The sequence below is a fragment of the Chlorocebus sabaeus genome, chromosome 9 (genome assembly GCF_047675955.1).
Source record: "Chlorocebus sabaeus isolate Y175 chromosome 9, mChlSab1.0.hap1, whole genome shotgun sequence".
Classification (NCBI taxonomy): domain Eukaryota; kingdom Metazoa; phylum Chordata; class Mammalia; order Primates; family Cercopithecidae; genus Chlorocebus; species Chlorocebus sabaeus.
This window is the reverse complement of record NC_132912.1, coordinates 133,634,069-133,646,483: the sequence shown is the minus strand read 5'-3', so window position 1 is coordinate 133,646,483 and position 12,415 is coordinate 133,634,069. Positions and strand designations below refer to the sequence as shown.

Genomic DNA, 12,415 nt, shown 5'->3' with positions numbered 1-12,415 from the left:
TTAGTGGTGATGAATCTAGCCTACTAATATGTTAACAACATGAGAAACTGGGTATGAGTATATGGTGACTTTCTGTAATATTCTTGCAAATTTTTAGTGCGTGTAAAACTATTGCAAACAAAATAATTTATTTTTAAAATGACCTGCCTAAAAGAGGTTAAACTTTGATTGCAAATCAACTAAACTCAGCCTGTTTTCAAGACATTACTCTTTGTTATGGTCTGTAGGGGTTCTGAAAATTTTTACAAATATAATTTCTCCTTTTGAAGTGGGGTGTTCCAGAATACCACGCCTCCACAGATATAATTGGGGTTTCACATCAGGGGACACAACCCTGAAAGTTACCCAAGAAAGAAATGGTGGTGAGTCATGAGGCTAGAAATTAAATTTTCTGATGTTCTAGGTATTGATTTTCTTGGGATGTCTGACATGTCTAACACTTATACTCCACCACATCACTGAATCTATTGTACTTTAATGCTGGTTTTTGTTTGTTTGTTTTTAACCATGGATCATTTCAGAATGGCTTCAGGCTTAGCATTAGATGCTAACAGCAACTCTATTGAATATCTTTATTTAGGTATCAGCATTTTCTACCTGGGAGAAAGAATTACACAAAATCGTGTTTGACCCACGTTATCTCCTGCTCAACTCTGAGGAACGAAAGCAGGTAATGGAGTGGGAGGGCAATTTGACTGCACAGATGTGGCATGAAAGCGACTGTTGCATCCTGGATCTGGGGAGCTTTTCGTTCCTGAATGACAGACACTGTGTTGTAAATGTGGCCGGTGGGGAGGAGTTACAACTCCAGCACTGGAGCTTGCAAACTTGTGAACAGAAGAGTTAGAGGGACTGAGGAAGGCTATTCTGGTCACTATTCTTACCTCACCATTTGGTTATGACACTGTAAGATAAATACTTTTAAAGATGAAAATATAGATTTTAGGAGCATTAACCCTCATTCCAAATGACCATAAATCATATGTTAAAAGTACGAAATACTGAAGGTATTATATAAAGATAGTGAAATAGGTGGTCTTACGTAAGACCTTAAGGTTTTATATGCTTAAAGTCTTATATAGTATGAAAGTTGTCAGAATCAAAATGAAGCCAGTAATGTTAAGAGAACCCTGACAAATAGAATGGGGGAAGACCATGAGGAGAGGGTTCTCACACTTGTGTACCTGATAACTAAAAAGGCTCTGTGAGAACCACAGTCTTGCACACAAGGCCATCAAAACCTTTTCTATTCTATTCTATTCTATTCTATTCTATTCTATTCGACAGGGTCTGACTCTGTTGCCCAGGCTGGAGTGCAGTGTTCCAATCTCAGCTCACTGCAACCTCCACTTCCTGGGCTCAAGCCATCCTCCCACCTCAGCCTCCTGAGTAGCTGGGACTACAGGCACCAGCCACCAGGCCTGGCTAATTTTTGTACTTTTTGTAGAGATATGGTTGCTCTGTATTCCCCAGGCTCATCCTGAACTCCTGGGCTCAAGCAATCCTTCCACCTCGGGCTCCCAAAGTGTTGGGATTACAGGTGTGAGCCACTGCACCTGGCTCATCACAAACTTATACACACAAAAAGCACTTCTCCAACGACACCTGCCCAACAACTGCTTGTCCAACCTCAGACTGGCTTCGTCTTGTTATGGATCTCTGTAGCCAAAGATAATTATTTCAGAACAATGATTTAATCCTCTCATTTATTTTTCCTTAAAAATTACTGTCTTTTTTTTTTTTTACCTCCCTGAGTATTCTTGTCATTTATGATGGCATGTGTATTCCCATCGCAATGCTCTCTTCCCAAATAAGCATTCATTTCATTTTAGAGAGCCTCTTTCTGCTTGTTCTTCAGGTTGACAATAATAGTAATGAAATAGGAGTGGTCCAGAGAACAATAGCAGCACAGTAAAGGGTGGAAGTTCTACAGAACATCGCCCAGAAAACAAGGAATTGATTAGAGGGGGTTCTCTGGGGGCTATTTTAAGGAGAGACTTGCCAGGGGTCTGCCCTAGCTTTTCACAGAGTAGGTGCCTGAGCCAACACTGCTTTCCATGTCAAACAGACGGAGGGACAGATGGTGTTGGCTCACAGGAGGGGCCTGTGGTTGCTGGGGGAGGGACCAGCACAGCCTGGGTCTGTGTGGCCCGTGGAGCACCTCTGAGAAGGGCCCTGAGATAGACTCTGGGAGGTCCGGACTTCCCTGCCCAGACTCCATGCGTGCAGTCATGTCTTGCCCTCCCTTTGCCCTTTGAGTTCAGAAATGATGCACATGGAAGGTGAGCTATTAAGAAGAGCAGCTGAAAATGGAAGAGCCATGGTTAATTTGGGGAAGAGGGATTCTGTGACCAGGGGCCCCCAGGTTGGTGTCCACTGGATTTCTCACACCAGCAGAGTCTGATAAAGCCCCAGACGAAGGGTGTGGGAATTGCCGTTTTATTTTCAATTCTGTCCTCTGCTCATCAAGCCCCTTTAAGCACATGCCTGAGGTGATGTCAGTGGAGCACTAACCACAGGGTCTCAGTCACATGGACCCACGTTGCTCGTTGTAACCAGCTCCCACTCTGTCCCCACGCCCGCTCCCAGCCCTCGCCCCACCACTCCACTCACTGGAACTGGACCGTCTCTCTGGAGCAGGCTCAGGGGCAGGCTGGGCAGTGTGACGTGCTCCCAGGATTGACTGCCTTGGAATACAGAACTTGAACCTTTCAAGAACTTGGAATTGATAATCTTTTATTGTCTTCTAGCTGAGTTTCATTTTCTATAAAGAAATATTTTAAAATATGTGAAATCTGTTATCACAGTCTCAAAATAATACTACAATAGAGTTCGCTGAGTTTGGGTGTTATATATTTTTTTCCTATAGTGAAGGAAAACCATAGACTTTGATAATTGGTAATATTTCACCATTTTGTTGCAATTTTAAAAATCAAAAATTTCAGCTATGACTGGGCACAATGGCTCCTGCCTGTAATCCCAGCATTTTGGGAGGCCGAGGTGGGCGGATCACCTGAGGTCGGGAATTCGAGACCAGCCTGGTCAACATGGCAAAGCCCTGTCTTTACTAAAAACGCCAAAAATTAACCAGGTGTCATGGTGTTTGCTTGTAATCACAGCTACTTGGGAGGCTGAGGCAGGAGAATCACTTGAACCCGGGAGGCAGAGGTTGTAGTGAGCCGAGATTGTGCCATTGCATTGCAGCCTGGGCAAAAAGAGCAAAACTCTGTCTAAAAAAAAAAAAAAAATCAGCTATGAAAAAGCATAGCAAGGAGCCTATGATTTTATGTGACAGGCTCACTGGAGGACATAGTCAGGAACCATAAACTAGGCAGTGTCTAAAAATCATCAGTACATCTGGAGTGCGTGTGGCGTGTGTGCTGTGTGGCGTGTGGTGTGTGGCTTCTGTGTGGCATGCGTGGCACGTGCCACATGTGCCATGTGTGCCACCACAACTAGTTTGCTGTTGTCAGTTGTTCTCTCTCTGTGCCATGGATACCTTTTGAGGCCATTAGTCCCTTTAAAAAACATTGAATAAGTAAGATCATCTCCATTGCAAAAAGAAAATTCCAATTTATGATCAAGCCCCTTCCAGATATTCTAGTTTAAATGCCAAGGCGCATCTCTTAAAACAACTGGGAACACAGGGGCCCAGTCTGCTTGCTGGATGGAAGTGGTTCATGGGCAGGGCAGCGCCAGCCCCCGATGTCCCCCCGATGTCCCCCCTGATGTCTGGGGGACATGGGCATCCCATCCAGGGCTCATCCAAGGGAGCACTGTGAGGCTGGACCTTCCTCGGGCCATCATCAGAGACAGCAGATGCCAACCCTGATGGGGCTAGGCCTACCTGGGCTGGGATGCCCTGCCCTTGCCTGGGTGGGTCCTCTGCAAATAGATGAGAATATAGCTCATGCTAAGTACCCGTTGCCTGGGGAAAGCCTTTAAGCATCCCTGTGAAATCACCCAGAGGAAACTGTGGGCCTGTCCCAACGTCCTGCAGCTTGGTCCCAGAAGGTCCAGTGGGAAGGAGGAGGAAGCAGGCCACACTGCAGCCAGCACACTGGAGTGGCCAGAGGGCGTTCAGAAGTGCCTGCAACCTCATCAAAGGGGAGCATGGCAGCTCGTATGAGGAGGAGGATGGAGAGAAATCATAGCAGGTCCCCATCCAAAGACCACAGTCCTATTTAGGAAGAAATCGGGTTAGAAGTATCAGACGTAGAATCGGTACAGGACCTCGTGTCACACAGTGTGTTCACGGGGAAACCTAAGGTCCCTGGTGTGAAAATCACAGCCCTTCCTCTGCCGGGGGAGCTGCACAGGAGAAGAGGGTGATCCTACACAGAACCAGGGTCGAGGGAGGGTGAAGCAGGCCTGTTTCTATGGCAACAAATAGCGTTTTGTTTTATTGCGCTAGAACGTACAGCAGTGATATAACGGCCAACAGAATCTCCTTTAAAAAGTCATGCTCCACTTTGGATAAAGCTGGTATAATTTGTTAAGGATGAAAAACAAAACCTGCGATGTTAAATTATAGCAGCATAAAATAAAGTAACAGAGCAAAGCAAGAGGAAAGAGAGGAGCGTTTGATGAGATGGAGAAATGGTTCTAGGCAGAGAGAGAAGCAGGCATTTCTGAAGAGCCCTGACCCCACGGCCAGCGAGGCTTTCTCTCCAGGTCTGAAATTAATAGAGCAAAACTCTAGCTAATGATGGAGCCATATGCTTTTATTTGGATAATAACCCTGCATTCATTTTTTTATTAGTTAAATATAAGACAATTGAGAACTTACATTGCTATAAGAAGCCAGTTATGGCCGGGCACGGTGACTCACACCTGTAACCCCAGCACTTTGGAAGGCCGAGGCAGGTGGATCACCTGAGGCCAGGAGTTTGAGACCAGGCTGGCCAACATGGTGAAACCCGTCTCTACTAAAAATACAAAAAAATTAGCCAGGCGTAGTGGCACACACCTGTAGTCCCAGCTACTTGGGAGGCTGAGGCAGGAGAATTGCTTGAACCCAGGAGGCAGAGGTTGCAGTGAGCCAAGATCGTGCCATTGCACTCCAGCCTGGGCAACAGAGCGAGACTCTGTCTCAAAAAAAGAAAAGAAAAGAAAAGAAAAAAAGCCAATCATATTCTTACTTACATATACATGCACGTATTCTCAGTTTGAGCCATATTTGTGGGTGTTTCATTTTGCTGCTGTATCGTCAGGAGACCAGTAGCATTGTGTATTCATAACCCTGTAAAGGTTTGCCACTACTGACATGGAATCTGAAACGATGAGACAAAGTGGGAAGGGAGCTGCTCCAGAGAAGGGGCCGAGCGGTGCTGGGGTGGAGGCTTTTACCTGCCCACCCTTACTTTCTCATCGCCCCCTCACTTGGCATGAGTGTCGAAGAAGCTGCCTGCTTGGTCCTCAGTCACATTCTAAGATCTGCCTGGCCGTTGGTTGGATTGGTGCACAGTTGCCATTGATCGACCTTATAGGATCGTATGTGGACTTTCTCTTGATAGTTTTGTTTATGTTTATCTACATTTGCATAAACACTCATCTTCAGTTTATTTTTAATGTTCTTGAGTTTGGGGTAGCATTAGGAATGAAAGAACTTTGTCCCTCTTTGACTCTGTAGTCTATAAATGACCATTTTTCGGTTGTTAGAACAATGATCCATCTTCCTCTGACAGAGAAGAGGTTTTGTGGCCTGTCATAAAGAGATTGCATCTCGTTATGCGGGCTGCCGGGTTCCAGGAGAAGTGCCCTGGAGCCTTGCCCGAAACTGCCTGCCAGCTGATGTGCGTGTCCTTCCCACTGAGGAGCAGGATTTTCCTGTTTGGGGCAGCATTTGAGACGCACTTCTGGTCAGACTGGGGCATGCCCAGTGCCTGAGGGTCAGGCCTCCTGGTCAGTTGTTTCCACACTGATGACCCAGGCAGCCTGGCATCCCATGACCTTCTCAGAAGAGGCCGCTTGTGCGCCCTGAGTCCTCCCCAACGCGCCAGAGGCCCAGGTTCACAAGCGGGGATAAGAGATGCAGAATTTACTTTCTTTTCACAAGTTAAAGTCATTTTTGGGAGACTCGAATGTCAATTACGTCACCCTAGGAAGTGACTAGCACGAACTGAGTGCTCTGCTGTGTTCTGGTGCCACTGGCCATGATGAGAAAGTGAGGAGGCCACGCAGTACGGATGCTGCTCGGAGGCCACAGCGAGGACCATTGCAGCCTACAGCATGGGTTCCAAATTGCCAGTTGGTTCCAGATGCCTGCAGAGAGGGCAGCCAAGTCATTCTCCGGGTTTCTCCAGCAGGGCTGTTTCACGTTTGACCCAGAAATGGCGCCTGCATGTAGAGAAATGCCAGGCCGTGTGGGGACCCAGGTTTAATTATTCAGACCGCCTGGATCCTGGAGAGCTATGCGGAAAGGCTGTTGCTCATAACTCCAGCAGCTGTGAACAAGGACAGCTTTTGCCATAGATTCTTGCTGCTTTCTCATGTTGTGCTTGGAATACAAGATTTCATTTCTGATGTGCCATTTCATGACGTTTTTCTTCTGTGTCTGTGTTTTAAGATATTTGAACAGTTTGTCAAGACAAGAATAAAAGAAGAATACAAGGAAAAGAAAAGTAAATTGCTGCTAGCCAAAGAAGAATTCAAGAAACTTCTAGAGGAATCTAAAGTGTCTCCCAGGTATGGAGAGATAAATATACCAGATGATTTCTGGGGCTGGGAACTTGCCAATTACAAGCGGACTCTTCAGGTTTGTTTTTGTTAAATTGTGTCACCCAGCCTTCCACAGACACAAAGGTGTGAGCTTTGAAGACCTGCCAGTGAGACCAGGCTGACTCCCCTCTACCATGCTGCCTGTCATGAGCCTCCAAATGTCCCTCTCGTCAGTCCTGGGAAAGTGGGCTATTTGCTATCCAAATGCATCACAGCCATTTTATTCTTACCCTGCATGCCTTTCAAACGTCAGCAGCCCTGACTGACCCAGATAACCAATCAGTACGTCAGCAGCCATGAGATGAGGTCGAGTTTCTGAGCTAATGATCAAGAAGCAAAAATGCAAAGCTAACTACAAACAACAGCACCGTAACCCCTACCACACCCCTTGGTTCCAGAGGTCTTAACAGTTGGTCCCAGAATAAGATGAAGATTTGATATACTGGAGAAGTGAACTGAGTTAACTGGGTTGCCAAGACTTACTAAAATAATAAGTGAGGCATTATTTCCATGAAATAAGACACACTTATAAGAAAATAGATGTTAGAAATCTGAACAATACATAAGCTTAACTCTTAAAAATTAGCTTTAATTGACTAATCTTTATAAATTAATGAACATGTACTACTCTTAGAACTATAAAACTAAGTTTTGTAAGCATAAAAATAGTTGACAATGTATTTTTATTTTAGACTGGAAGATCCAGCATCAGGTTTTTGTTTGTTTGTTTTTTTGTTTTTTGTTTATTTTTGAGACAGCCTCACTTTTCACCCAGGCTGTAGTGCAGTGGCATGATCTTGGTTCACTGTAACCTTCGCCTCTGGGGTTCAAGCAATTCTCCCTGCTTCAGCCTCCCAAGTAGCTGGGATAACAGGCACCCACTACCATGCCCAGCTAATTTTTGTATTTTTTAGTAGAGACGGGGTTTTGCCATGTTGACTAGGCTGGTCTTGAACTCCTGACCTCAGGTGATCCACCTGCCTCAGCCTCCCAAAGTGCTGGGATTACAGGCGTGAGCCACGGTGCCTGGCCAGCATCAGTTTTTAAGTGGACATTAATTGATGCTTTCCGTGAAGGCATAGGCCTCCTTTGTTTGACCTGTGGTTTGGTTGATCAAGAATTGGGTGGCCTCATAAAACTTCCTCATAAAACTTCTGTAACTATTCTAGAGAACAGGTACTTTCTGAATAGGGAAAAATAGCATGAGTTATCTTCATCGCAAGTGCTAACGTGGGCAAGTAAATGTGTGTCCCATTGCTTGCAACGTGTGATTTTCTGTGGTTAAAGTAGACATGAGAATGCTGGGTTCTAGCCATGGCTCAGCTGTGTCCACCCACCAGGTGGCCATGGGACAGCGGCCGCGGAGGCAAGGGCTTGGGAAAGGTGCGGGAGCCCCTTCTCTGCCTTCGTTCACAGCCTGGCCCCAGCCCTGGCCCATCTTATCCCGGCCATGGGGCAAGTATTGGACCTTCAGAGCCCTCCTCCAAATGGGAGGATGACCACTCAGCAAGTGACTAGGAGGATGGAGTGAGGGGCTACAGGGAGGGACCCCAGTGGCACCTGGCAGGCAGGAGGAGCTCCAAAAGTGATAGCTGTCATTACTGTTGAGACCGTCATTACTATTAAGGACATTTGGCCAGCATTCTCTGTCTCTCTACTGATAAAATAGTAGCAATAAGCCACATACTCCCCTTCCCATGAATATATCATGAAGACAACGGAAAAAGATATTCAGAATGCAATGAGTCATTTAAAAAAGATGATACACACACACATGCAAGGAAAATGAATGGTAGAAATTAGAAGGGAGTTAAACTGACTATTTTTAAAATTAGATTTAATTGCCTGCTATTTTTTAAGAGAAATTTTATTGTATATATTTAAACTATACAACATAATGGTATAGGGTGCATAGAGATCATAAAATGCTTACTATAATGCAGCAACTTTTAGCATTTACACTTGAGATATATTGCTTTTATAATTATAAAGCTTTTTTTTTATTTTTAAAGTAGCTAAGTTTACAACATTTCAAAAACTTTTTCCAGATCTCCTGTCTGCCGTTCTGTAGGCATCCTATGGAAACATGTGCAATTCAAATGACCACATGCTGGACAGCTAGGCTCATCCCCATGCAGGCCACGTGGGCCTCTTTGAAGCAGCCTCCTGGGGCTGTGTAGCCTCCTACAGCCATACAGTCCCTTCCTGTCACCCGTCTCAGTCTCAGTCTCGAGCAGCCTGTGGGAATGGTGGTGATGGGATAGTCCAGAACACTCCTGGACAGCCCCTAGCCCCAGCCCTGCCCGCCTCTCGGGAGAGCAGCCACTAGGGACTGGGTCCTAGCCAGGTGGGGTTGACACCTGGTGCTCCTTCTTGAAAGCTGCAGCAGCTGCCTCCTTCGTGGCAGGCTATCCTGAGTCCCGCTTAGGGGAGGGAGAACAGAGATGCAGGGCCCGTGACTCAGCTGACCTTCCTGAGCTCACACCACAGCTCGTCAGCATCAGCAGAAAGCCAGTGCTGCCCCTTGGCATGGCTCGGGGGCCACAGAGGTATGAAGCTCCCTTTCTTTTCAGGGACACTTTTTCAGAGAGACCCAGAATAGGACCTGTCTAGCAGCGGCACCTGTCCAGCCCCTAACTGAGAATGTGTAGATGCCTGTCTAGCCAGGGGAGCGTGGAACAAGCCCAGGCGAGTCTGACCATTTGACTCATCCTGAGCAGGTCAGGGGTGGAGTGTGGCTTAGCCACGGCACAGGAAGTTTGTTACATCAGTAAAGGAAGGAAGGGAGAAGGAGGGAGAGAAGGAAGAAAGGAATGGGGAGAAAAGGAGGGAGGGACAGAAGGAAGGAGGAAGGGAAGGCAGGGAAGAGGGCAAGAAGGAGGGAGGGAGGAAGAGGGAAGCCAGAGAGAAGTGCTTTTCTTGCAAGAGATGTGTAAACAAGCACCCCCCACAGATGGAGAGCAGGAAAACAGCAGCGCCTTGGGGAAGGAATGAAACGAGTTGTTCAGTGACAGAAACGAGCATGAGTCTGATAATTATTTGTCTTGTCTTCTAACAGCCATGTTGGCATAATCTTGTTGTTTGTATGTTTCAGAAGCTATTACGTTATAATAATTTAACACAATAATTCAGTGTCTGTAAGGAAGTGTAAAATTCTCTGTGAAGAGAAATGGGAGGGAATAAGAAGAATCCCCCGGACAAAGAATGACCACATTTTTCCAGGCACCCCGGAGCATATTGCCCAGGCCAGGCCCTGCTGTTGCTGGACAAGCGAGTGCATCTGCATGAACCAGTGGCTCCAGGCCTTGGCCCCTCTACCCCTGTCCCTGTTTCTGGCTTCAAGTTCAAGGCTAAGAGAATAGGAAGTTGCGGGGCCGGTGCCTGTGAAGGTCAGGTTGGTCACCGCAGAGGCGCGTCCTGTTTTGCCCTCTGAGCTGGCCTAGCCTTGAGAACAGCCTTGCTGGTCTAGACTGGGTCACTCGTGTTTTCTTGTGGGGCACCACCTGACCTGGCAGCTCTGATTCGCTCCATCAGTGTTTGGGGCTCACTACTTGCCAGACACTGGGCTGGACATTCAGGGCGTTTATCAGAGAATGAAGCAGATAATGCCTCCCCCATTCGAACCTGGGAGTCCGGTTCCACATGTGAGGTTTGACAAGATCACCACTGTGAAGAGGGCTATGATGGAGTCACAGTTCTCTGACCTTCTAGATAGGGCGAGTTTCCCAAAGAAGATGCCTTGGACTGGTTTCTCATGACGAGCAGCTCTAACTGGGGGAAGAAACAAGGGAAGGGTGTGCCAGGCGGAGGGAACAGTGTAAGAAAGACCGTGGCAGGCAGAGCGTGGTGGCAGCAAGGAAGGGGCGGAGGAGACCTGGCAGGCACAGTTGTGACAAGGACGGCTGGGAGAGTGACAGCTGCACGAACCGGCTGAGGAGGCTAGTGGAGGCCGCTCATTTCTGGAGACCACTCAGAGACCAGGGGTTCCTGCAAGTGAGGGCAGGTCAGGGCTCTGCAGGACCCCGGTGGGGAGCAGGCACGGCCGGCCAGAGCCGCTCACCCACCGGGTGCCCTGCCGCCCACGGCCAGGCCTGGTGGAAGGGCTGGCTGCTTGCTCAGGCGGTACCGCTGCGGGATCTCTGGGGAGGCCAGAGTTGCTCTCTGGAAGGTGTCTCAGGAAACTCTTTCTTTTTCAGGACCACATTTAAGGAGTTTGCGGAGAAATACGGCCGGGATCAGAGGTTCCGACTTGTTCAAAAGAGAAAGGACCAGGAGCATTTTTTCAACCAATTCATACTTATTCTGAAGAAACGGGACAAGGAAAACAGACTAAGGCTGCGGAAAATGAGATGAGTTTGTGAAAAATGCAATAAGCCTGGGGGTTGGCCCTGGGCGTGCCGGGAGCGAGGAGGTCACGGTGGAGACAGACACGGGCGTGGGGCGGCCGGCACCTGCACGACCCAGCGGGCACTGGCGCTGCGGGGTCTTCGTTCTCAGAGGATTACTGTTTCATATTGAAGCTCTCTCTTTTGTACGTTCAGAGTTTGATGCATTTCTAATCGTCATGATACGTCCATCTCTTAATTGTTTTAATTATGCAAATTACTTGTAATATACACAAATTATCAATCCACTGCAGGACTGTGGGGAAGTGGGAACAGGAGCCTCCGTAACCATCTCAAGGCATTTGTGTCATCACCTGAGACGATTAGCGAAAATTTTCTGAAAAACCTTTGTGAATTACTTCGCTCCTCCGGGATTCCCGCGGCGTTGAGGAATTCCTTACTCTGTTCCTAGGTCTCAGTCTCGTTTCTGAGTAGCAGCAATAGGGTTTTCATCGTTCATCATAGTGACAACTGTGGGCATCCCACGCCTGGACTGTGGATCACTTACAGGTTTCCAAGGGTGGCCGCGCGCTCCTCCCAGAGGGGCGTCCTGGTCTGGAGCCGTGCTGGTTGCCACAGGTCCTACTTCAAAAGAATTATTTTGTACAAAACCATCATATTAATATTTGAGTTATTTTTATTGTATGCCCAGAGTTTGCATGAGATTTTTTCTCATCACCTTTGTATAAAAAATTTTTAATTTTTTTTAATCAATAAATATTTTAAACCAGCGTGTGTGTGTGTGTGTGTGTGTGTGTGACTAAGGCATTCCTCATGATCTTAATGATCATGAGGATCATTAAGATCCTCATTAATGATCGTAAGCAGCAAAATTGTGTTTCAACTAAAGATACCCAGTTTTGAAAGATTCAGGGGGAAAAAAGTCCTGATGATTGCAATAAGGACCATGAAAATGCCACTCACACCAAATCTTACTTTTTAACATACTGAGTAGTCCTGGCTGGAACCATGTTGGGCAAAACCTTCGCTAATTAATTGCGTTCCTTAAACTATTGAACATCCATTTATTTATTTCAAGATTTGTGGAGTTACCTGTTCAGATACAATGTCTTTGTCTCCTAGTAAAGAGGACACAGCCTCCTCACCTACCTTCTTCTTAATTAGTTCCCATGGGAACACTTTTTTCCAAACTTATTAGGATGTAATTGGGCAAGGTGGGATCCACTCTTCACTGAGATCAGCCCTGTCACTGTTAACACCTCACCTCTGTGTCAGGTGACCCCTGGGGGTTCCAGGGCTGTTGATCAGGCTCAGGCCTACTGTCCCGTCCACAAAACTGCAGGTGCACA

The 12,415-nt window shown here is 46.9% G+C and overlaps 1 protein-coding gene across 1 annotated transcript in view; it reads left to right on the top strand.

Annotated features, from left to right (window-relative positions):
- The window catches only part of TCERG1L (transcription elongation regulator 1 like), a 231,330-nt gene extending 219,494 nt beyond the window's left edge, over positions 1 to 11,836 (top strand). The window contains exons 10-12 of the mRNA XM_007964448.3: positions 581 to 670; positions 6,569 to 6,687; positions 10,917 to 11,836. Of these exons, the coding sequence (XP_007962639.3) occupies positions 581 to 670; positions 6,569 to 6,687; positions 10,917 to 11,073 (366 nt within the window). The 3' untranslated portion in view covers positions 11,074 to 11,836. The remainder of the gene's footprint in view (positions 1 to 580; positions 671 to 6,568; positions 6,688 to 10,916) is intronic.
- Positions 11,837 to 12,415: the final 579 nt, after the last annotated feature.